This window comes from Acipenser ruthenus, chromosome 7 (genome assembly GCF_902713425.1).
Source record: "Acipenser ruthenus chromosome 7, fAciRut3.2 maternal haplotype, whole genome shotgun sequence".
Taxonomy (NCBI): Eukaryota; Metazoa; Chordata; class Actinopteri; order Acipenseriformes; family Acipenseridae; genus Acipenser; species Acipenser ruthenus.
The window spans coordinates 34790220-34812861 of NC_081195.1; the positions used below are offsets into that span (position 1 = coordinate 34790220).

General features: G+C 38.3%; 1 protein-coding gene across 10 annotated transcripts in view; it reads left to right on the plus strand.

Moving 5' to 3' along the window:
* The window catches only part of LOC117414964 (ELKS/Rab6-interacting/CAST family member 1), a 374494-nt gene that overhangs the window by 153563 nt on the left and 198289 nt on the right, over positions 1-22642 (plus strand). For all 10 annotated transcript variants that reach the window (XM_059026821.1, XM_059026823.1, XM_059026822.1 and 7 more), the window contains one exon: positions 20671-20802. In XM_059026821.1, coding sequence (XP_058882804.1) covers positions 20671-20802 — 132 coding nt within the window. The remainder of the gene's footprint in view (positions 1-20670; positions 20803-22642) is intronic.

A 22642-nucleotide genomic window follows, 5' to 3' on the forward strand; every position in this document is an offset into this window, starting at 1 on the left:
CAACCCATGACCTTGCAGTGGCTGGGCTAACCATTACAGGCCTGGTTTATAGCTCACTGTGCCACTGTGTCAAATCCTATTGCAGCCCTGTGTCCTTTTAAAAATGGTATTATAAATCAAGTAAATCGTTCAGGGTTTGTGAACATGTCTGTTCATCGTGTATGTGTACAGATGACGGCCCGTGCATAGAACATCATGCTCATTTAAAATGTGTAGTAGTCATTCCTGGACACAATATCTGTGTATGTGATTAATATATAATAAGTTAATGCTTTTCGTGTGGAAGCTGTCTCTTATTGTAATTGTTTTCGGTTGAGAAGACTTAATTAGATTTGTTTCGCTGTCGTCTTGCACAAACTGCATAAGATGATGTGTTGACTTATATTATACTTTACATGGAAGGTGATTTGATAAACAATGCAGCATATGAAAAAAAAAACAAAACACATTATTGTAGAACATATTGGCCTGGCACATGGTAAATGGCACATGTCCTCATGTCTGCCATGTGTGTACCTGAAATTAATCCCCCCCTAATATTGATTTTGTTTTTCTGTAGTTCATTGTTTTTAAATCATGCCACATATGTAAAACAATGCATTTTTGTCCTCAAATTCTATATATCGAATCCTGTTTAATTTTAATTGGCTTGCTTATTACAAGTATTTGAATCCCTCCCTGCATATGCATATGTCACTTTTTATTTACCCTAATATTCATCACCGCTCATTGAATTGTAATAGTGTCCACACTTTTAACCACAAATTCTTGTGGCTCTCTGAATGCATCCAAATTCTTGTGGCTCTCTGAATGATGTTCTCTCTGTGATGGGTTGCGCTAATGAAGGCTGGAATGGACAGTATCATCTATTTGTATTACACCACAGGACAAAAGCACTCCAGGTTGTTTTTATAATGTCTTATTTATCAATCAATCAATATGCTATTTATATAGCGTCTTTCATACAAAAAATATATCACTGCGCTGTACAGGACAAAACAGAAGAAAATCTAAATACAATTCATGTGCATAGAAATTAAAAGAAAAACAGTTTAATTATAAAATAAGTTTTCAATTTTGATTTAAAGTCATCAACTGATGTAGCACTTCTGGTATGAGGTGGCAGTGCATTCCACAATCTGGGAGCACAGTGACTAAAAGCTCTCTCTCTCCTCCTTTTTGTGTACACTTGTGGGAGGCACAGAAGGCCTGCATCAGCTGATCTTAAACCACGAGAAGGTATATATGTGACTAGAAGCTCCTTTATATAATCTGGTGCCAGACCTTTAAGTGCTTTATAAGTCAGAAGTAACATTTTAAAATCAACTCTAAACTTCACTGGGAGCCAGTGCAGTGAAGCCAGCACAGGAGTTATATGGTCTCTCTTTTTCGTTCTGCAGTGAAGCCTAGCAACTGCATTGTGTATCAGCTGCAGTGAAGCCTAGCAGCTGCATTGTGCATCAGCTGCAGTGAAGCCTAGCAGCTGCATTGTGTATCAGCTGCAGTGAAGCCTAGCAGCTGCATTGGGTATCAGCTGCAGGTGATTTATGGTGTGACCTGGAAGCTCAGCGAATAGAGTATTGCAATAGTCAAGTCAGGAAGACACAAAAGCATGAATTAGTTTCTCAGCATCAGACAAAGACAGAAATTACCTAATTTTACCAATGTTTCGCAAATGGTAAAAGGACACTTTGGTGACATTGAGAATCCTCAAAAGATAAATCAGTGTCAAATAAGACCCCTAGATGTTTCACTTCTGTTTTTATGTTTGTGGTCAAATTGCCCAGATCTATTTTTACAGATGTTGTGGCTTCTAGTTGCTGCTGGGAACCTAATAACAGAACCTATGTCTTATCAGAGTTTAACTGTAAAACATGCTGGGACATCCACCTCTTCACATCAGTAAAGCATTGAGCTAAGGCTGATACAGCCAGGGTATCGTCAGGTTTTATGTAGAGCTGTGTGTCATTGGCATAGCAGTGGAAGTTAACACCATATTTCAGATTGTCTCACCCAGTGGTAACATGTACAAAGAGAAACACATGGGTTCCAGTATAGAGCCCTGAGGAATGCCACAGGCAACCAATGAAAATCCAGACATAGTCTCCTAATGAAACAAATTGCTGTCTGTTAGTGAGATATGACTTGAACCATTTTAAGACAATGCCGGACAATCCAACCCAACTTCTGAGATGATCAATTAAAGTGGTATGATCCACCGTATCAAATGCAGCACATAAAATCTAAAAGAACAAGAATGGATACACAGCTAGAGTCTGCACTTCACAGCAGATCACTCACCACTCTGATGAGCTCAGTCTCTGTACTGTGCACAGAACGGAAATCCCACTGAAACTTTTCAAGCACTTTGTTACCCTCAATAAATGAATTCAGCTGGTTTGCTACTACTAACATTTCTAGAACCTTAGCTAGAAATGGCAGATTTATAATTGTTTAAAGGGTCTAGGTTTGGTTTCTTAAGCAGAGGTTCAACATAGCCATTTTTAAGGCAGAGGGAAAACTTCTCCTGACTACTACTATTTATGTTGTTTTGTGGGGGTTTATATATGTGACTTGAATACATTTTTTGGTTTGTATTAATTTAACAAGAACCCTGTTGGAAAACTGTTTTTTATCAAACTAATAAGGGCTTCTTTGACATGACTTAAATCTGAGAACCGCACATCAACCTGATTCAGATAGTGAAGCCGGGGTTTGGCACAGGAACAGCTGGTAACTAATAAACTAATGTTTTTTTTAAAATAGAAATATAGTATTCTTAGGAAAATGTAAAATATGATTTGGGTTTGGGGTTAGAAAGAACAGGGCCAGGCAAGGGCAATTTTGTTTGCTGCGGGTTGGATTGGATTAATAGAAAAACATTACTTAAAAAACAAATATGTGCAATATTCAATATTCTTTAGCTGTGTTTTAGCAAATCGTTGAACAAACATTCTCACATTTCTGCTAACTCTCTGCGTTTCCAAAGCAGAGGGGTTTTAAAATCAATACGAATGGGATGGCTGCTCTCAGCACAGCTGCTGCTGACTCTGGGGTAACTGAGATCAGGGCTGCTTTTAATCACCCCGATAGCAACCAGCACAGGCTGGTTAGTTATAGTATCAACTGGGAAGCAAAACAAATCAAACATGATACACATAAGCAACAATGGGGTCCAAGCCAGCAAATTGAAGGATGATGTTTTTGGAGCCAAAAATATCAAACTTTAAAAGACAGTACTTGGGATCTTGAGGCAAAGCAGCATTCAGATATTTTCCAAGTGAATGTTATCTTGCTATATAAAGCCAGCCAATTCAGATTTAAAAAACGGAAACACCAGTGATACAGTACGTAGCATTTGTGGAAATACAAATACATGTAGAATGTAGAGTCTCTGACATGTATTCTGACATTCAGTCACTGCGTGCATAATTGTATCATGTTAGCATGTATCTATTTTATAATGCATATATGTTTTTTCAAGGGCAACTTCTCGAACCCAGTAGAATTCACACAAACTGTTTTAAATTTTCTAAAGATTTAAAATAAAAAATCTTGACTGAAGGGGATATACAAGCTGTGTCTCTTTGTTGCCAATCAGTTTCATTCATAATGGACAAGGCGCATTACTGAAGTTTTACAAGAAAGGGGTGACTGCAGCCATTCTGAAGAACAGACTGTCGCAGATTTTCATGAAGGAATTAGTAATCTTTGAGGACTGGTCAGATTAACTCTCCAGAGCAATCTTGCAGACTGCAGTCTCGCTATCCCGCTCGGTACCATCCTTATTTCTAAGGTTTCTAACACCTGTAGCAGTAAAGTCCCATTCAATTCAACAACGAGATTGCTGTAGTGACTATCATGCTTATTCTACACGTATTTTGGGGGGGGGACTGCCCAACAGTCATATCAACCAAGCAATTTCATACCGTGTCCTTCAGTGGGGCGCTGTAGAGAGCTCCCTGGATGGAGCCGCAGTTACTGTTTCAGATGCTTTAGAGGCGGTCTTTGTCTTAAATTTACACATTGCCATTTTATTTCATCACCGTGATGCACCTTTGGCAGTTGGGAAGATGGTTGTTCGCTGTTTGCTGCTGCTTCAAATGTGTAAATCCTACACCATGCATTCAGATCATCCAAGCTGCACTAGCTTTTAGATTTTGAGACTATCTAAAACAGTTGCAGTTGTTGGAGTTATCTTTCTCATCCTGCAAAGTTGTGGTTAATCGCCACAGAAAACATACAAGTGTGAAAAATACATGGATATGGCCAAACGCAACTGTTACGATCATATTTGAAACAATGTCAAACGTGTTATTAATGGAGCTTTTAAAATGAAAAAGTCAAGTCTTGAATGACTGTGCCAATTCACTCGTTCACTTTGAGGGTTTGAATGGAAGACCTGCTTTGTTTCATAGCTTAGTTACTCTGCACAGTAAGAGATATCTTTTTGTGACAGTAATGTCATTTTTGGCTGTAATAACGTTAACACAATTACTCGGAGGGCTAAAAACATGTTAGTGTCTGTATTAGGTCATGTTAGGGTATTAACAATAGTTAATGTAATGCTTTATTGATGGTGAACTTCCTCAATTGTTGTGTAATATTAATATAAAAGTAACACAGTTCACTATACAGTACAATTAATTTCAGTATAAAAACAACCTAAATGATGATAAAATTACGATACAATATAATGAATTGAAATTGTAACATGGAGAGATTCAGTGTTCAATAAATTACAGTACCTAATTTGACAAATGTTTAATATTTCAACACGTTGTCACTGTTATGGAGCGCCAGCTCCATACGCCTTGCCCAGTGCGTGCATTAGCGTATTATGTTGACAGGACTATAAGCTACAGGCAGTCACAACATTTTTTTTTTTGTTTTGTTACGGGGCTGTCCCAGTTTCTGTCTAAATTGCTGACAGGCACAGTCCAGATTGCTTACAAACTGGCCAGTCTGCCCCCACCTGAGGAGTTTACCAGCCATTCGACCAGGGGTCAGGTGACTTCATTCCAAGGTGCATCTATCCAGGACATGTGCAGTGCAGTGCAGTGGTGTGGGCTTCCTCCCATACGTTTGCTAGGTTCTAGCGGCTGAATGTCGTGGACCCGCAGAATCCTGGATTTGGCACTGGAGTACTGAGGGCGCCTTCCCAGTCCACCCTCACGTCAGAACATTAGAGATGCGTTCATCTTAAATGTTTTTCAGCTTGCTGGAATACAGTTCAGCTCAAAGTGAACATGCTAGCTTTGTAGCTCAGTGTTGTATGCCATGTCCTTGCGACAGCTTGGGTATACCCACCCATTTGTAATGGTTAATATTCCCTACTTGAAAGGGAACGTTAGGTTATTATCATAACCCTTATTCCCTACAATAGGAATATTAACCATTAACTTCGGTGTCGCAGTTCTCAAAGGAAAATGAGGATGTTACCAGGGCGCACAGCTGTCTTATGCTGTGGAGGCGGAGCATCATCCTGCTCCGACGAGAGTCTTTGGTATAAAGTTTTCCGGTTCGGGTGTCTTAAAGGGAAACATCCATTTGTAATGGTTAATATTCCTATTTCAGGGAACCAGGGTTATGATAATAACCTAACATTATTAGTTTTCTCTAAATCTGCTATTACCTGACTTTCATTTTGTCTGGAGAATCCTTTCAGTTCTGCCAGGTCCTGTTGTCACGTGACTTGAATGGAATGAGGAAGACTGTCCAGTCCTGGCACTTAGGATTCTCCAGACAAACTCTGAGCAGCTCAAAACCGGGTAAAGGCAGATCTAGAGAATTATAATAACTTAATATGGGAGCAACATAACCAGAATGTTTGTATGGCTCCAGTCATAGCTGGATTTCAGTCCTGTCTTCCATGGGTAAAAGACAAGCTCATCTGCTTGCTTTTGACTTGATTTAGAAAGAAAAACTATATATATATTTTTTACAAGCTTAAACTTCCTACCAAGATTCTTCATAGCACTAATTTGATTTGATATCTGTATATCAACCTTGGCTGAGATTTCAAAGAGCTTTTTTTTATCCGAGCACCGCAGCTTGTAAAAGAAAAAAAAGAAATATTGTTTATCCGGTTCAGACTAACTAGAGCAGCTGTTGCAGGGCAATTTTTATTTTCTAGTGGTTTTTAAAGACGTTTTAATGTGCTGAACTTGAACTTGAAATGAGATCCTCCTCCCATGACTTGCTTTTGTTCAATGAATATTTTACTATAGATCGTTTGGATTGCGCTGCATACTTTACAAGGTTTTAATGTGGCCACGGAATCTCTTAGTGAACCTCTAATTTGCAACCTTGTAGAACCTTGTATTTGAACTCCGGTCTTCCCCACTAAGACTGTGGGTGCTAAATTTACATGTTAGATATTACACACACAGTCGCAGACAAAAGTATTTGTGCAGTTGAAGAAAATGAGAAAAACCTCAAAGTAATTTCTGCAATTTCTAATTTGTTCTATTGAAAGATGTAAATTAAAGTAGAGATTCAGCTTTATAATAAAACAACAAATTATTACATAGCATGCATAAAATGAAAAATAACATGCAAAAACTAATTTGATACTTTAACAAAAGTATTTTTGCCACTCAACCAGTGGCGTAGCCAGGTATGAATTTTTGGGTGGTCCCTTAATTCCGATGGCAGGGCAGATGGTGTACAAACCCTCACAGTGTTAGTTACTGTACTGAGCTCTACAAACCCTCAGTGTTACATCATAGTGTTAGTTACTGTACCGAGCTCTACAAACCCTCAGTGTTACATCATAGTTTTAGTTACTGTACCGAGCTCTACAAACCCTCATTGTTGCATCATAGTGTTAGTTACTGTACCGAAATCTAAATGATCTGTTTAAAGAGTGACAAACATTTTCACAAAAAAACAAAAAACCTGTAATGTCTATTTTATCATGATGAGTTAGCTAAAAACATTAAGCTCCCCCATAATTTCAGACACTCAATAATAACTTAATAATAAAATAAACGTATACCGTGTAACAGGAGTTTCCAACTGGGGGTATGCGTACGATTATTGACAAACACAAGAGAACAGGAACTTCTGCAACTAGCTTCAAGACCAAGAAAGAGTGTAAAGGTGCAACCCGTGTCTAGCAAGGCTTCTCCCTTAATCCCCCTCACTTCAGTAGGTAACGACAGCAAGGACATAAAATTTGACAGAAGTACGCAAATGCTGTGCAACGCTCATCTCAGCTGAAGCTTTTGCATGGCTCCCTTTTATGTTCACCTTCTTCGTTGTTTTTTTCTGTACTCGTTTGGTTGTTCATTTTGGCCCAGTATTGCTTCTGAGCAGCCCAATCCCTTTCCACCGTGGTGCCTACCCTCACAACCTTGTCCACTGTTTTCACAGAACCTCTCACACAGCTGGCTAGTTTAGGATTGCAGTTATTCAGGATCCTACGTGCCACTTCAGTTTCGGCAAAATCATCCTTCCATTTTAAACACAGTGCTCTATAGTCATATGCAAAACCTTAAAATTTCCTTGTCCTCCATTGGACGGAGAGCCAAGAAGTTTTCACACTGCTCAATGAAACCCAACACATCACTGTTATCTTCAGAATCTCCAGACTCTAGAATAAGTAAACATATGGGAGATTTTGCAGACAGACCTGACCGTAGGGAAAGCCCCGCTATGGAATCGTTGGTAGGTACCGGTCTATGATAATTTACAGTACTGGTATTAGCGGATACTTTTGGAGTACTGGTGGGTCGAAAATGACATTTCAACTCATTTTGTCCCATCTCTTTAAAACATGCCACTGCCCTTTTTTTCTAGCAATTCTGAAGCCCATTCAAGATCATTATACACCCTCTCGAATCTCTGATTAATACCATTTCTAAGTGACCATCTATACGCGTGGTTAATTGCATAATTGTGTCTATTATATTTTCTATTTCTGAAAAAACAGGAGGATAATCAACACCCTCGTCTTCCAGGTAAATTACCACTGAGCGGGTAATATACAGCTGGTCTAATAAGGAAGAAATCTCTGCAACTGGTTCTCTTCTAATCACATGAGGAGTCAGGGTAACATCAGACATATTAGAAAAGTCGTCCCCTGGACCTTCCTCAGAGAGAGACATTATTAAATCAGAAAAATATCCTACTTAACACAGTCAAGCAGCTATGAACAATACAGCAGCTAAATTGTTGTAAATGAAAAACACTGGATTCCCTGTAGGGCCACCACTCTGTAACAATCACAATCCTGGAGCAACGTCAATAACAAGTATTTTTTGCAACAGAAATATAAATGAACTACCCTGAAATAATACAACTACCCAAGGCAGTAGGATTGCGTGATAGATCCAAGAAAATTGTTGGCTAAGGCAGGTTCATTTACAACACATATAAAGAATAAGAAGGAAATCATATAACACAAATGGCAGATGGTATTGTATATGCAATAAATAGTACAATCAGTATAAACAGAATTTAAAGCATTGAGTAAGCAGAGATTAACACAGACAGTATTGCACACATCAAAGCATTCAGTAGTGCAGAGTTTAACCAGACAGTATTGCACAGATCAAAGCATTCAATATTGTAGAGCTTAACACAGACCGTCTCGCACAGATGAAAGCATTCAATAATGCATACGTTTTTAAACCACACAAATACCCGAGCCACCAACATTATGACACACCATTTTGTCCATCAAGGCGTCAACAGACATTGTCTGAAAAATGTCTGTTGAATAAAAATAAAAATAATCCAGAGTCCTGAGCCGTGCTATTAAGTCCGTATCGAGACAATACTAATATGCACCAGAACAGCAATAACAAAAAGGTAAAGTATGAGACTTTTATAAGGGAGCTCTTGTAACCCCAATAATAATAAGAATAAGAATATCTTAAGTTAGTGACAGACCAGCCAGTCCAGCGAAATTAACAATATCCACCAATCCAGGATCTCACCAAGCTCTTCCTCTGATCTGCCATGTTTGAAGTTTCCAGCCAGAGATGGAAACAAAGGTGAAGTTTTGGTAAACAACTGGCCTAGTCACTGACACCGCTCTAAGGATAAAAAGTAATTGTAATCCGTAGTTAGTTTCTTGTGTTAGTATTAAGATAACCGGATACTTGAATGGTGGCAAATGGTAGATTAGAGAAGATATTTTTCTAACCAACCAAAAGTGTAATGCTTCAATGTATCTTCCTTGCAGCCACGCAAACTTCCCCCTCAAACACAGCCCTTCTCGTCCCAGGAAGTAAGCATCTTATTTAAAGAGCACACAGTTAAGGTACTTACTGCAATAATCATACTGATTTTAAGATCAATAAGCCCTTTGCAAAGGTAATTAATAAAACACCTGAACAGAATCAGAATTTAATTGCTGAAAGTTAAAGTTAAGGAAAGGTTCATGATGTTTTAAAAAGAGAAACCAGTGCAGAGATAACCTGTTAAAACAAATAGAACAGAATATTGCCACTAAATTGATATAGCTTCACCCAACTTTACCTTAAGAATCTGAAAAGCCCACTTAAAAACAAGGACAGAATTGCCTATCTAGCAGTTGAATAGATAGATTTTAACCTGGCCAGGTATTCTGACACTCAATTAAGAGCAGCAGGTAGCATGTTACTTCTGCTGCATTGATGTAGTTGGTGCTACAAGTAGATTGCAGAACTCAAAGCTGTATGTGTTAAAGAATGGGCAAAACCATGTGACCGATCGACTTCTCTTGAACAACTGTAAATCTAGGCCATGAGGGTAGTCTATTACACCAAGTTTTATATCTCTACCATAAGTGGTTTCGGAGAAGATATTTTTTTAAATTGTCAAATATTATTGAACAATCCAATATGGCTGCCAAACCATGTGACCTATGACCTTTTCTCTCTGACACCACTTACCTTATGTGCCTACCACCCTACCAAGTTTCGTGAGTTTTTGTGCAACAGTGATGATTTTAGAGCCATTTGAAAAAAGGGAGGAAGAAAAGAAATAATAATACAAACCCTAACAGAAACAATAGGCTCCCCAGCCATTCTGGCTTAGAAGCCTAATTAATAATACAAACCCTAACAGAAACAATAGACTTCCCAGCCATTCTGGCTTGGAAGCCTAATTATAGAAATCACTTTCTTTGTGGTTTTTCTAAAAACTGCCCAAATACTTTTGTCTGCGACTGTGTCTGTGTGTCATTATATTTGGGACTGACTCGAAATACGATTTGTAATGAAACCCTCTCTATACTTCTACTGCAACTCTGGGTCTTCGTGAAGGTCCTGGCTGGCACGGTCTTGCAGTAAAGGGTTCCGTAGTGGTTATCCCTTTCCTCCTCAATGTAAACATGGCAAGCTTTTGCTCAGCATCCGCTCCTCAGGATAACTACTGCCCAGCCAGGACTGTCATGAACACCCAGAATTGTCGGGAGGCCAGGACTTCGGGAACCACAGCAGTAGGTTTGTTTAGGGGACTTGATCCCAAACTAAGCATAGAGAGACATTCCTAGAGCGAGATGTCTCTTTTAGTGAGGCTAGCATGCGCCTAGTGTGACAAACTTTTTATTTTATTTTTAGCTTTGGTTTGTTTAGTTTTCTTTATGAAATCCGGCGCTATGATTACCATTGTTACTACCCTAGCATTGGACCTGTGTTATTTAAATCAACGGCCACTATTTACATCAGCAGGGCTTGTGCCCTGCCACAATAACATATTTACAGCCCTTATATTCTGCTAAAAAAAAAAATTCTGCAGTTAGAGATTTAAAACACGCCACTTGCATTGGGTGGTTATTGTGTAACTTCCACCATCAGTGGGTGTTGGGGAGATTCAAGTTCTACCAGCCTGCTTTCCTAACTAGAGCGAATAGGGTCCCAATTGATACTGATTTGATTTTGATCTGCTGATGGGAAGACTGAAGAGAACATGTCCCACACCAGTCTGATTTCAAATTGTTTTCAAGTCAATCTCAGTGGCAGATGGAACTGTAGAATTAGCATTGTGAGCTGGCAGAACTCCATCTCTCCTACTCCCATCTAATACAAAAGAGTCTGAACCCTGGACTGCATATAAAAACATGAAGGCAAAACAGTGGGTTGTGAATTAATTGTATTATTGGGAAAATATCTGAGTTTTAAAACAAATGGCAGTTATACAAAAAAATCTGATACACACAGTAGATCTTTCACCTTTCTGTTGGGTCCGATTGCAGGTTGTAGTCTGCAGATGAAACCAGCGGGGGTTTATTTTTGGAACAAGATGAGATTGAGTTTAACAGTTAGAAGCATGGTATTGTATTGTACTGTTTTTTTTCTGTTCAGTTATTTAAGAAACCCTAATGGTTTAATGGTCTTGTTCGTACACTTTCATGTGCGCATCAAATAGAAGGGATGTTGGGATTGTTTCCCACTTCCCTGTAATGAAAGAACAGGGCTTGCTAATTTACAAAGGTCAAAAAGTAAAGGGTTGCTTTCCAACAGAGCTTAATAAGAGGGGACTACAAAATTGCTGCAGTATCCAGCAGTATGGAATTTGACTTTTAAAATGCTGATCTCATCAGGATGTGTGGTCCTTACAAAACACATTTTTTTCAGCTGTTTATATTGTAATAGAGGTTTGTATTGTGATACAAGACCAAAAGCAAAAAATAGCTCTTTTGTCTTCACCAAGTGGTTCTTGAGTGAAGAATACGTGTGTTTTATAGTTGGGATGAATGCAGTAGCTCATCAGGGCCATCACATGTATTGTGATATGTATAGTGTCGTGACCTGCATATTGACATTAGGGTATCGTTACACCCCTAAAAACCACACACAACCACACTGGCATGGTTTTTGCAATTCAATGTTATTTGATTTATATCAATTACAAACATTAGGCATGAAAACAATACAAACTGCCTTTAAAAAAATAAATAAAAAGTGTTTACCCTTATAAAAGTTACCCTCAGTAAAAGCATAGCAAAGTCTAATAAAGCATAGTGAGGGCGTGATTAAGCATAGGGAGCATTGTAAAGCCCTGAGAGAGGGTAAAGCATATTAAAAAAACATGGCAATCCATTGGAAACTGTGGTAAATGCATAGTTTAACCTGGGGAAAAGCAAAAACTGCAAAATTCCACATTTTTATTGGGGGTTGTGACAGAATAGCCACAGAGGGAAGACTCGGAGTCAGGAAAATGCAGTGAAACAAAATACTTTTATTTACCAAAACACAAAATAAAAAGGCACGAGGGCCAAACAAAAGGTAAAAACACAAAACAAAGGTTTCCAAACAAAACACCAGAACAAACAAATCAAATTAAACAAGTACCTATATATACACTTTTACAGGTAACACTTGCTCTCTGTGTCTTTCCAAACCAAACCACTCCACTCAGACAAAGGATTCCTCCTGGCTTTGATACTCTGTGGCTGGAGCCCATTTAACACTAGAAGGACCGGAGATATACTCATGCCTAGAAGCCCCGCAGCAGTCTTTGACGGCTGTATTCAAAACACTATAAATAGTATAACAAAAGGAGAAACAGTCCGATGTAATTATTTATTTTTTTATTCAGTACGTTGCATAAACATCTGAACAACTGATATACATACAAACATTTATTTTACAAATCAAAACAAGAAAATGTAAATATATAAAAATCTGAACAGACATCGGTTTACAACATACATATTTATAAAACTGAAACAATAGCAATACATTTTTTACTTTTCAACAGCAATCAGTTTAACAGATGCACAAAGCAACTGAACAACATAGATAAATAAACGTAGAAGAAAACATTTTACAGAATCGCACAGCACAAGAAGTGTTTTTTTCGACAAAATGGTATTCCTTTAGTCTAAGGCTGTTCACAATCAATACAGATAATGCGCTTCTCCACGCCACCTTTCTGCACAGGGCACAGCTGCCCGAAGTTTTATTTTTATTGCACTTGCCATCCTGGCATTGGCGTCTCTTTCGGCTCTCAGCGGGGTTGCCAGCTTCAGCTGTGGGTACACGCTTGGCAGTCTCCCTCTGTTCCAAATGCTTCTTGCGAAGTTCCTGTGCTAACTGTAAAATATATTCTCTCCTTGGTAAATTCTTCTCCGTGCATTCTTTGTAAAGTACCTAGGTTCAATACAGCTTTCACGGAATACTTGCGTGCCATCTGATCCAAAACATCAACTCTTGCGTTGTAAAACTCCACGGTCTATGGTATTTATTTTCACCAATCCCAATGCTAATTGACTGACCAAAACAGCACAGTTGGCAAGCAGGTGCCAGCCTTTGAAAAGGCTGATTGAAAAACAATAGACTGTCAGTCATTCACTCAGGCAGAGAGTAGTGACTAATCGAATTACAGCTAAACACATTGTTGACTGGTAAATAAAAATAATAAAGTAGAATACCATTCTGTATCAAAATACAATTGGTTTCTGTGTGGCCGTCAATGTGACTGCTCCCGGGGCTTTTAGGTATAATGTAATATATATCTCCTTTATTTCTGCGCTCCCGCGTTTCATGCTTTGTGAGAATATTTAATACATACGGACAGAAAGGTACATGAACGCACACAGCCCCATATGTGTTACACGACTGGAGAAAATTACATTTTAAAACCAAAAACTGCCAAAATGACTGCTGCGGGGCTTCTAGTATTAATCAACAATTAACAATTAGCTAATTAAGGCTCCAGCCACATTCTCACATATATTTGGCAGGGAGGAATTTAACCCCCTCCCTCCCGATCCAAAACAAGCAATAATACAATCACAAGTAATGAAAACCACAATAATTATAATGAAAATCATTATAAAAACAACAGTAAAAATGATAATAATAACACAAATTATAGGGGCGGGCAGTCGGGTATATAGGAAAAATGTACCCATTTGTACCACTTTATTATCGTGTGTTAAAAATAACTTTATCCAGTGGCAAGAAATTAGTCCTTGGCACGCAAATGGGCCTTGGCACGCAAAGCTTTCAGTCTCTCCAGTCCTGCAAAGCCCAGGATTGATACCTGAACCAAAGACACATCCAATTGAATCCTGGCATCAGAGCTGGATTCTTAAGCCAATATTAGAAAAGGGGGAGTTGGTGGAGATTGGAAAATCATTTTAAGAACAGGTCAGACTCGAATCATTTTAATGAAAAAAATAAGCTCTTTTGAAGTTCTGGTGCTTTTGTCATGCCTGTCCCCTCTCGTGATGAATTTTCTCAATATGATGTGGCTCAGTCTATTTATCGTCCCGTTCCACTTCAGCTCTCTCTAGCAGTGCATATGGCTTTCATTTGGCTACCCAATGTGTCAGCATTATCACTAACTAGATTCTGACATGTGTGTAATTACTGTAATGAAATATCTCGTTGAACAAAAAGGATTACTGTCTGTTTAAATTAAGCAAAGTATTGTGGTTTGCATCAACATTTAGGCTTGAAAATGTCACAAATTTGTGTTTTCATTAATATTATTATTTCTTTGTGTTTCCTCTACCTTTCAGAAACTGTATACATTCATGCATGGTCTTTCTTTTTTTTTCTATTACTTTTGTTTTACAGCCAAAGAAATTTCACCAAGTTTTCTGGTGTAAAGAAAAAAAAAACTGTGCTGGTTTTAATTTGGGGGATTTTTAACTCTAGCTTGTATGGTAGATTCTATTTGTCAAATCAAATACTTCAGCAAAAGTCAACCACGTTAAAATGATTAGGGGCAAGGTCTACTTTAGGAAAAGACACTTAAGCCATTTTAAAGCTACTTAATTTTATAAATTAACCTTGTATTTAAATAAATCTAAAAAAGCTTTATTATTTCTGCTCAAGTTTCTGCACTCATGTATGCAAAAGATTTACCTAAATACGGAACATATGGTGAAAAACTCAAGTCACCAGGTTCCCAAGATGTAATTCAAGGCTTTTATGTACAATTTTTGTGAATGTTCCCTGTAAAAATGTGTCATAGCGTAATAAAGCAGAGTGAAACCATGGTAAAGCCCAGAGAGGTATGGTAAAGCATATTACGAACCATTTGGACTATAAATGCACACTGTAACCATGGGAAAATTGCAAAATGACCTTGCCAATTTACTGTGGTAAACCTTTCTAAGGACTTTTTGACTCCATATTCAGATGTGTTTTGTAGCTTTAGTGGGAAAGACATTTTCTAACGTGACAGAATGTCATGCATTTGTACGGTATCGTTGGCTTTTCTTAGGTAACTCTATGATAACTGCGCTAAACTAAATAAACGTTGGGAGAATTCTGTGGATGCCAGTGTAGTTTATATTTGGTGGTGTCATCTCTCACGACCAAGAGCTAATGTTTACAGCTGCCCGAACCACATTTCTGACGTACAGAACAGTAATAATTATTTAGGAAAATTAAAGTTTACGGTTTATTACACAAAACCCCCCTCCATTTAGGTTATTCTGTCTGCCCCTTTAACCCTTTGAGTCCCTATTTATGAAGATGCTAAGATAACAATGAATTATTCATTAAACATTATCCACAGTACAGGGATTACAAAAGAGCAGAACATTGCAAGAGCTATCCACCACCGTATTGTATACATGTTGCACATTTTAAATGCTAATGAGAAGTAAGCAGATTGTTTTGTTACACATATAGTGTCCCTCAGCTTTGAAATGAATTACTCGTGGCTGGTAATCCACCTCTGAGTTTCCTCCGTCTCTCTGAGACTGAGACAACAACTCGGGAGGTTTCCCACCCTGGACCAGTCAGAGCTTTTTGGTACAGGGTGGAGTGAGATCGGGGTAAGAGGAGGGATGCCAAAACATGACTAACGTTTAAGCAGTTTGTGTCCCCCTTTTTTCCTATTGAGTTTTGCTTTCGCCATTAAAAGGAGAACCCTATACAGCAAAGGTAAAGTCATTTTTGTTATCACTGCAGGGCGTTCTGTAACACTTAAATAATATACTAGGGGACTTTCAACGAGTCACTTTACATCCCTCTGCCCCCTTACATTCATGCTGTGAGGAAAATAAACTGAAACCCTTCACTTAGGCTGTCTTGTTTTTATCATCGATAAAACTGTAGATAAAATTTAACAGTGTTTAAATTAGTAGTCTCTCAGTTTCTGCTTAGAATCAGCAGTTTTGTTGCTGACAGTATTCGTGCAATAACGTCAAATTCAATGCATCTAAAACCATGGTTTTCGGTTTTAAAAACAGGTTTGGTATGTCTCTGTCCTTTTTTTTTTTTTTTTTTTTTTCTAAAGCAAACTGTGGTTGCTCGCTAACTGGTATCAGATACAAAGACAGGGTGTGCGGAATACTTTCCTGGGAGTCAGTAAGCCCTTTGTCGCGAATGAGAATTATTATTGTTTATTTCTTAAGCAACATGTGCTCACAATTCCAGTAAGTTTGAAATGCTTCTCGCCTCCCCACCTCCCCCATCCAAGATGTCTCTGAATGTCAATAGGATACATATGATTCCTTTGGGCATCTGTGAGATTAGGATTAAGGATGCTGAGTTTTTCAGTTGCGCAACAGAGATGGACTGAGTCATTTCTGATTTGGAGGCTGCTGGGTTCAAGACCAGTGACTAATGAACAGGGCTCCATTGCACCCGTTGTATAAGTTCAGACTTCGCTTCATTATTAATATTATAGTGTACAGTAAGTCTTTACAAACTTTGCTTTTACACATTATCTTGGTAGAGGCTTTACGTTTTGACTGAGTTTTCTAAGCTTGTGCAACTCGGTGCAGGGAACCCCTAGCTGTGACTAAAACGCACCTGTGTCAGCACTTCAGTGTAGGATCTACAGCTGAAGAGGAAGAGTTCTAACTGGACTCTCTCTGTACAGGAAACATTTACAATTTTTATTTTTTGTATTCTTACTGTGAAATGATTCAGTTTAAGAAGAGGCAAGAATCTGCGATGTCTGGCTGACCTGGGTTGATTATAAAGACCAATGGATAGTATAAAAGTACTCAGGTGGTTTCTTTCTGGTATCTCTCTCTGATGTGTTGAGGGATTCTGAGAACTGCTTAAATCATATAACTGCACAGATGGGAATCACAGTGCGAGCTGTGCCTCTATTGCAATAAAAAAACAGTCAAATGAACCAGGGGGGACATAACCACAAAATAAGTACCCCGTATTCTTTCTGACTCATGTATTTGTATCAAGGGTGTTGTATCAGTGCTCATCAGTTAAAACATAGAACTAAAAAATCTCTGTATAAACTTAAACCGTAGAATAAAAAAATGTTTCTTCATGTACAGTTGTAGAAATAGACTGGTTTTCAGATGCAGTGGGAACTCTGCAGATGTCAATGCCTACCAGGGCTTGCCCAATAAACTTTTATAACCTTAAGAAGGACGCCTAGAATCAAATTTAAGTTCAGATCCCGGAAGAGTCTTCAAACAACAAGGTTAGCAGACCGAATCGATGTGGTTGTCGATTTGATGTATCAGTTGCCGCTGTCTCCATGTATTGCTGTTTTTTATTAAAGAATAATTGGCTTTGAATGTTGTTTTGAATTGTTTTACATCCCCTCTTCATTGTGGATGGTGTTTGTAACTGTTGCAATCACAGTGGTTCTGTGTTTCATTACACCATTATTGACTCATCCTTTTTCTCTAAATCTGCTGTTCCCTGGTTTTGAGCTTGTCTCGAAGGCCGGAACTGAACGCCTTTCCTTATTCCATTCAAATCATGGGACAGTGTGACCTTTCAACTCTGCCAGCCCCACCATCTCTAAATGTATATAGACAGAAAGCAGGCAGGGCTGGTAGAGAAAATGATAAATCAATATGGGAACAACAAAACCCACCCAGAGTGATTTACAAACACCATAAAAGCAATTTGAATGACATTTTAATCCAGTTACCCATACATTTTCTATGGGGATGTTACAGCCTGAATGCACATGTTGACAGACTGGAAGCAGTAGCGGGAGGGGAATCTGAAGGGAAAAGTTCAGGCTGTCGGGAGCTGAATGCAGGATGATAAATGGCGGAGCTAGCCAGGGAAGGCAAATGGAATATCCACCGCTATGCCTGCTGCAAGGACAATGCCATAGTTGTCTTTTTAATTAGCGGATGATTATAAAAAATGACATTGTCAAGACATAAACCTGATAAGATCTGTCTTTCCGAAGACATTTAGCTCATAGACTTTAGCTTTATTGTAATGGCACTGCCAGCATTCATATATAAAATTACACAATTTAGCACACACTCGTACACACACACAAAGGTTGTCATTTTAATGTGATGAGTTTCGTCAGAGCAATACATTAAGGAAATGGATTTGGATTGACGGTTTCAATTGAATTCTTGTCAATCAAATTCAGACACTTGAAAACGTATAGAAACGGCCAAGTACGAAAAGTTTAGGTATTGTAACACTGATGACTTTAGCCAAAATGTTTTTCAACTTCAAACCAAAGAAAAATTCAACGTTACTGATCATTTTGAACAGTAATTCATATCAGCAGAAACCAAATAAAACCGTTTATCACATTCTCTATAGTATATGCCTGGTGAATGAAGTCAGCGATGTTGCTTTCTCTGTTGCCATTTTGCAAATGCCTCGTACATTTCTATGATGTAGTCACAGCTTTTAGTTGAGGACCAGAAGCATTTGAGCTTCCGTGCCTATTCCAGTTTTATTGCTTTTTTTGTATACAGACTTAAAAATATAATGTGTACAGTTCATTACATTTAAGAAACATAATTTAAAAACTATTTAATAAGAACATATTGTCTATGTCAAAATGAAAAACTCTATTCAAAACATCTGCTGCTTATCCACTTCCTAATCACAGTAATATCAGTCTGGCGCTGCGTGCATGTCACATTCCCGCACAGTCTTGAGTGATTGTTGCATTGAGGAAGACGATATGTCTGTGGTCCATTAAGCCTGATACGACCTGGAACCCCAGCTTTCCAGAAACACATGCTTGTATGCATCACAACATAAATAAGTTCTTCATTGTACTTGCATTTTGGGTTTCTTTATATTTTTTTAGATATGTATAAAAGGCTAGCGCAGCAGGTATATCATATTTCCCAGTTTGCAAAGCCATACCCAAATTGGATGATTGTGTTCTTAATATGAATCTTTTTAATAGTGCAATCATATTTAGGTAATGTAATTAATAACATATTTGTAAGCACTTCAATAAAATGTTCAATCAATAAAAGATATATGTAAGGTGATCTAATAAGGATGGCCAGTGCAGTGCGTGATCGGGTCAAATAAACACAGGAAGAATGCTCTTCCCAGCCGACTGTCACCGGAGAATTGTAATAAACGCAGTCTCAGGAATCCTTACACTATTGGCCTCACCACAAGTTTACATCTCAGGGTTGATCGCTTGCAGGCACACAGCTGTGAGGGCTGAAGCATACTGCACCAGATTGATGCGTTAGTAAGACTGACAGAATATCAAAGATGCATGGGGCAGATATGATGAGAACAGCTTAACGTGTAAACAGTCTTCAAATCCTGCCACTCAGAAAGGCAAGTTAACCTCCCACCACCCACACACCAACGCTAAACAAAGCATACATTTAGGTTGAGCAATTAAATCTGTAAATACACTAAATAAAAGCCCTAGAAATTAATAGGTCTGGTGCACTAGGCGGGCATTCCTCGCTGAAAGACCAACCAACTGATCAATTATATTAGATCTGTTCTTTTTGCTGTTTATCTTGCGCAGTCATCAGGACTGGAGTAAGCAGCTGGTATTGATAAATCAAGGATTTGTTTAAATGTGTTTGCCCAGGATTAAACTGAGATGCAGTTGTGTTTGGGAGTGTCCAGATGTGAGGGCGCATTGGACAGGCATCAATACGGCTGCACCACTCATTGAAACGGACACATTGTTTTAATACAAAGTAAACTAAACCTTTAGCAAACACTAGTTTGCTCCTTTGATAAACACGACCTTGGCTTCAGTCTTGCATGGACATGGCTCAAGTTATTGAAATGCAGTGTGTTTCTTGTCTGTGTTTGTAAAGGGACCTCCCATAGTTGTGTGTGTTACACAGTTCATTATCCATAATTATTATTATTTATTTCTTAGCAGACGCCCTTATCCAGGGCGACTTACAATTGTTGCAAGATGTCACATTATTTTTTACATACAATTACCCATTTATACAGTTGGGTTTTTACTGGAGCAATCTAGGTAAAGTACCTTGCTAAAGGGTACAGCAGCAGTGTCCCCTACCAGGGATTAAACCCACAACCTTCCAGTCAAGAGTCCAGAGCCCTAACCACTACTCCACTACAGTATAGTAAGTTTGATCAGCAGTGGGAGGCGCTGTGGTACTACACAAAGCTTCATACAATACAAGATGCATTTAGCGTATACGTCAATGGAAAAATCACAAACACAGAATGTCAATGTTAGTCTGTTATTAAAAACATTATCACTGAAGGACAAGATTATAAACCCTATGGGAAATGATGGCCAATACAGCTAAAAAACATATTGTTGTTTAAATATTTATCACATTGCATAATGCTAAACAACATACTGGAGACTTACATTAAGGTGAAATGGCTTCCGTAGTAAATATTACATTTTTAGATGTCACTGTTCCCATCTTATGGACCCCTGTCCTTTTCTTTTTACCTGTACCTGTGATGAAGGAGGTGGTCCAAGAAGGGAAGAATTGAAATAACAAAGCACCTTGCTGATGTTTCCTCTGCTGGTTTTTGTGTCTGCCTGTAGGACTCCCTGCGTCAGAAGGACGATCGTATTGAGGAGCTGGAGGAGGCTCTGAGGGAGAGTGTGCAGATCACTGCAGAGCGAGAGATGGTGCTGGCCCAGGAGGAATCTGGCCGCTCACACGCAGAGAAGCAGGTGTGTCCTCCTGGTCTATGTGTGTGTTTCAACACCTACTGTATCTCATATTGAGAGTGCTTCATAGGGCAGTATTTGTTCGATAACCCCCTCTAGCTGATTTTGGAGGTAGGTGGCTTACCCATGTAACCCTGTGTTGAAAACCACTCAACAGTTTGTGATGAAACCTATTATGTGCATTCCTTAGCAGAAGTTTTCTTTGTTTAAGGTTACCTCTGATATGGTAGGGCCTTTTTTTTCTTTTTTTTTAATTGTTTCATTGTTGAAACGTGTGTTATTATTATTTATTTCTTAGCACCCTTTCACAGTGTAAATATTAGGGCTGTCAATGAATCGCAGCTAACGTCTGCGATTAACGCATACATTTTTTGGGACATTCATTTTTTTAACGCACTCCTGTCTTGTCCCTCTTAGCATACCGTAATTCATTTCCTTGCACACCATTTTAATACGCTCGAGAGCATGCCAGGATTGAATGAGTGTAGTCATCGTTTGAATATAAAATTTGTCACGGAACCGCATTATGTAGCAAAGCACTCAAACTGAAGGACTTGTGAATGGGAAGTTTCTTTTTTAACAACGTTCTGACAGTTCGTTGGTTAGAGGGTTACTTGTATCTACTGTCAAAGTGAGTTCCAGTATCACAGAAGTGTATCTAGTCTGCTGTACCACCTGCATGCTAAACATGCTTTCACTTGCCAAAATACACTTTCTAGTACAACAGTACAACAACAAATGAAACCCGTCAGTTTCGACTTTTAGAAATTCAGGATCGCTGCAAAACCATGAATACTTTAACCCTTTGCGGTCCTATGTCGGACCTTGTCCGACATCATCAAAAAGACGCAAAAAACGGGTTTCTAGTCGAGAACCATTCAATGGCCGAGTGGGAGCGACAGGAGCCGAGACAAGCCGAAAAAAATAAATAAGGGCGTATCTAATGAACAGTCATACTTGACCCTGGCATCAGATAACCGCGGCCATAAGGAAACAAGCTGACTGCTACTGCGTCAGCGCTCAGAGAATATCACGGACATTTGCAGAGCTTTTTTGAGATTTTTTTGAGAGTAATAAAATAATGACTAGGATCGCATTATTGAGGCATTTGGTGATAAAACGAGTGATCAGGAGATGATTGATCGGTATGTACAACTATTATTATTATTATTATTATTATTATTATTATTATTATTATTATTATTATTATTATTATTATTATTATTATTATTTATTTCTTAGCATATGTGAAAGCTATAGCAAACGAAAGGGTGGGCGGGGCTGGAGATGCCTAGTGAGTGTTTTGTTGATATGCAATACTTTTAAACAGCGCATCTAAAATTAACTGCGCATGTGAAAATAAATTGGACCTGACGTGCCTGACACGCACTTAGTAAATGGACTGCAAAGGGTTAACCACTGCTGTTGGATAGCTACCGACTGCAGACCCATTAACGTTGTAGCTTTGTTTTATTTCAATAACCACATTTATTTTTAAACAATATTTACAATTATGGAGGATATAACCGTTACTCAGTGAATGTTTTGTTTTATTTAGGTAATTTCAAGTTATTAATAAAAGAGAATTTTAAATTATTATTATTATTATTAGCAGTTGGTTCAAACAATTTAACAACAAATGATGTATTGCAAATAAATATAAAACTATGAAGAGAATCCAGGAATAGGAAAAAAAAATAGGTTGTTTTTTTGGATACTACTAGTACTACTACTGCTAATAGTAGTAATAGCATTAGTAATAAAACAAACTTAAATGAGATGGATGCTGTAATTGTATCAATTACATATGCGATTAAAACCAAGATTAACTGAGATACATTTT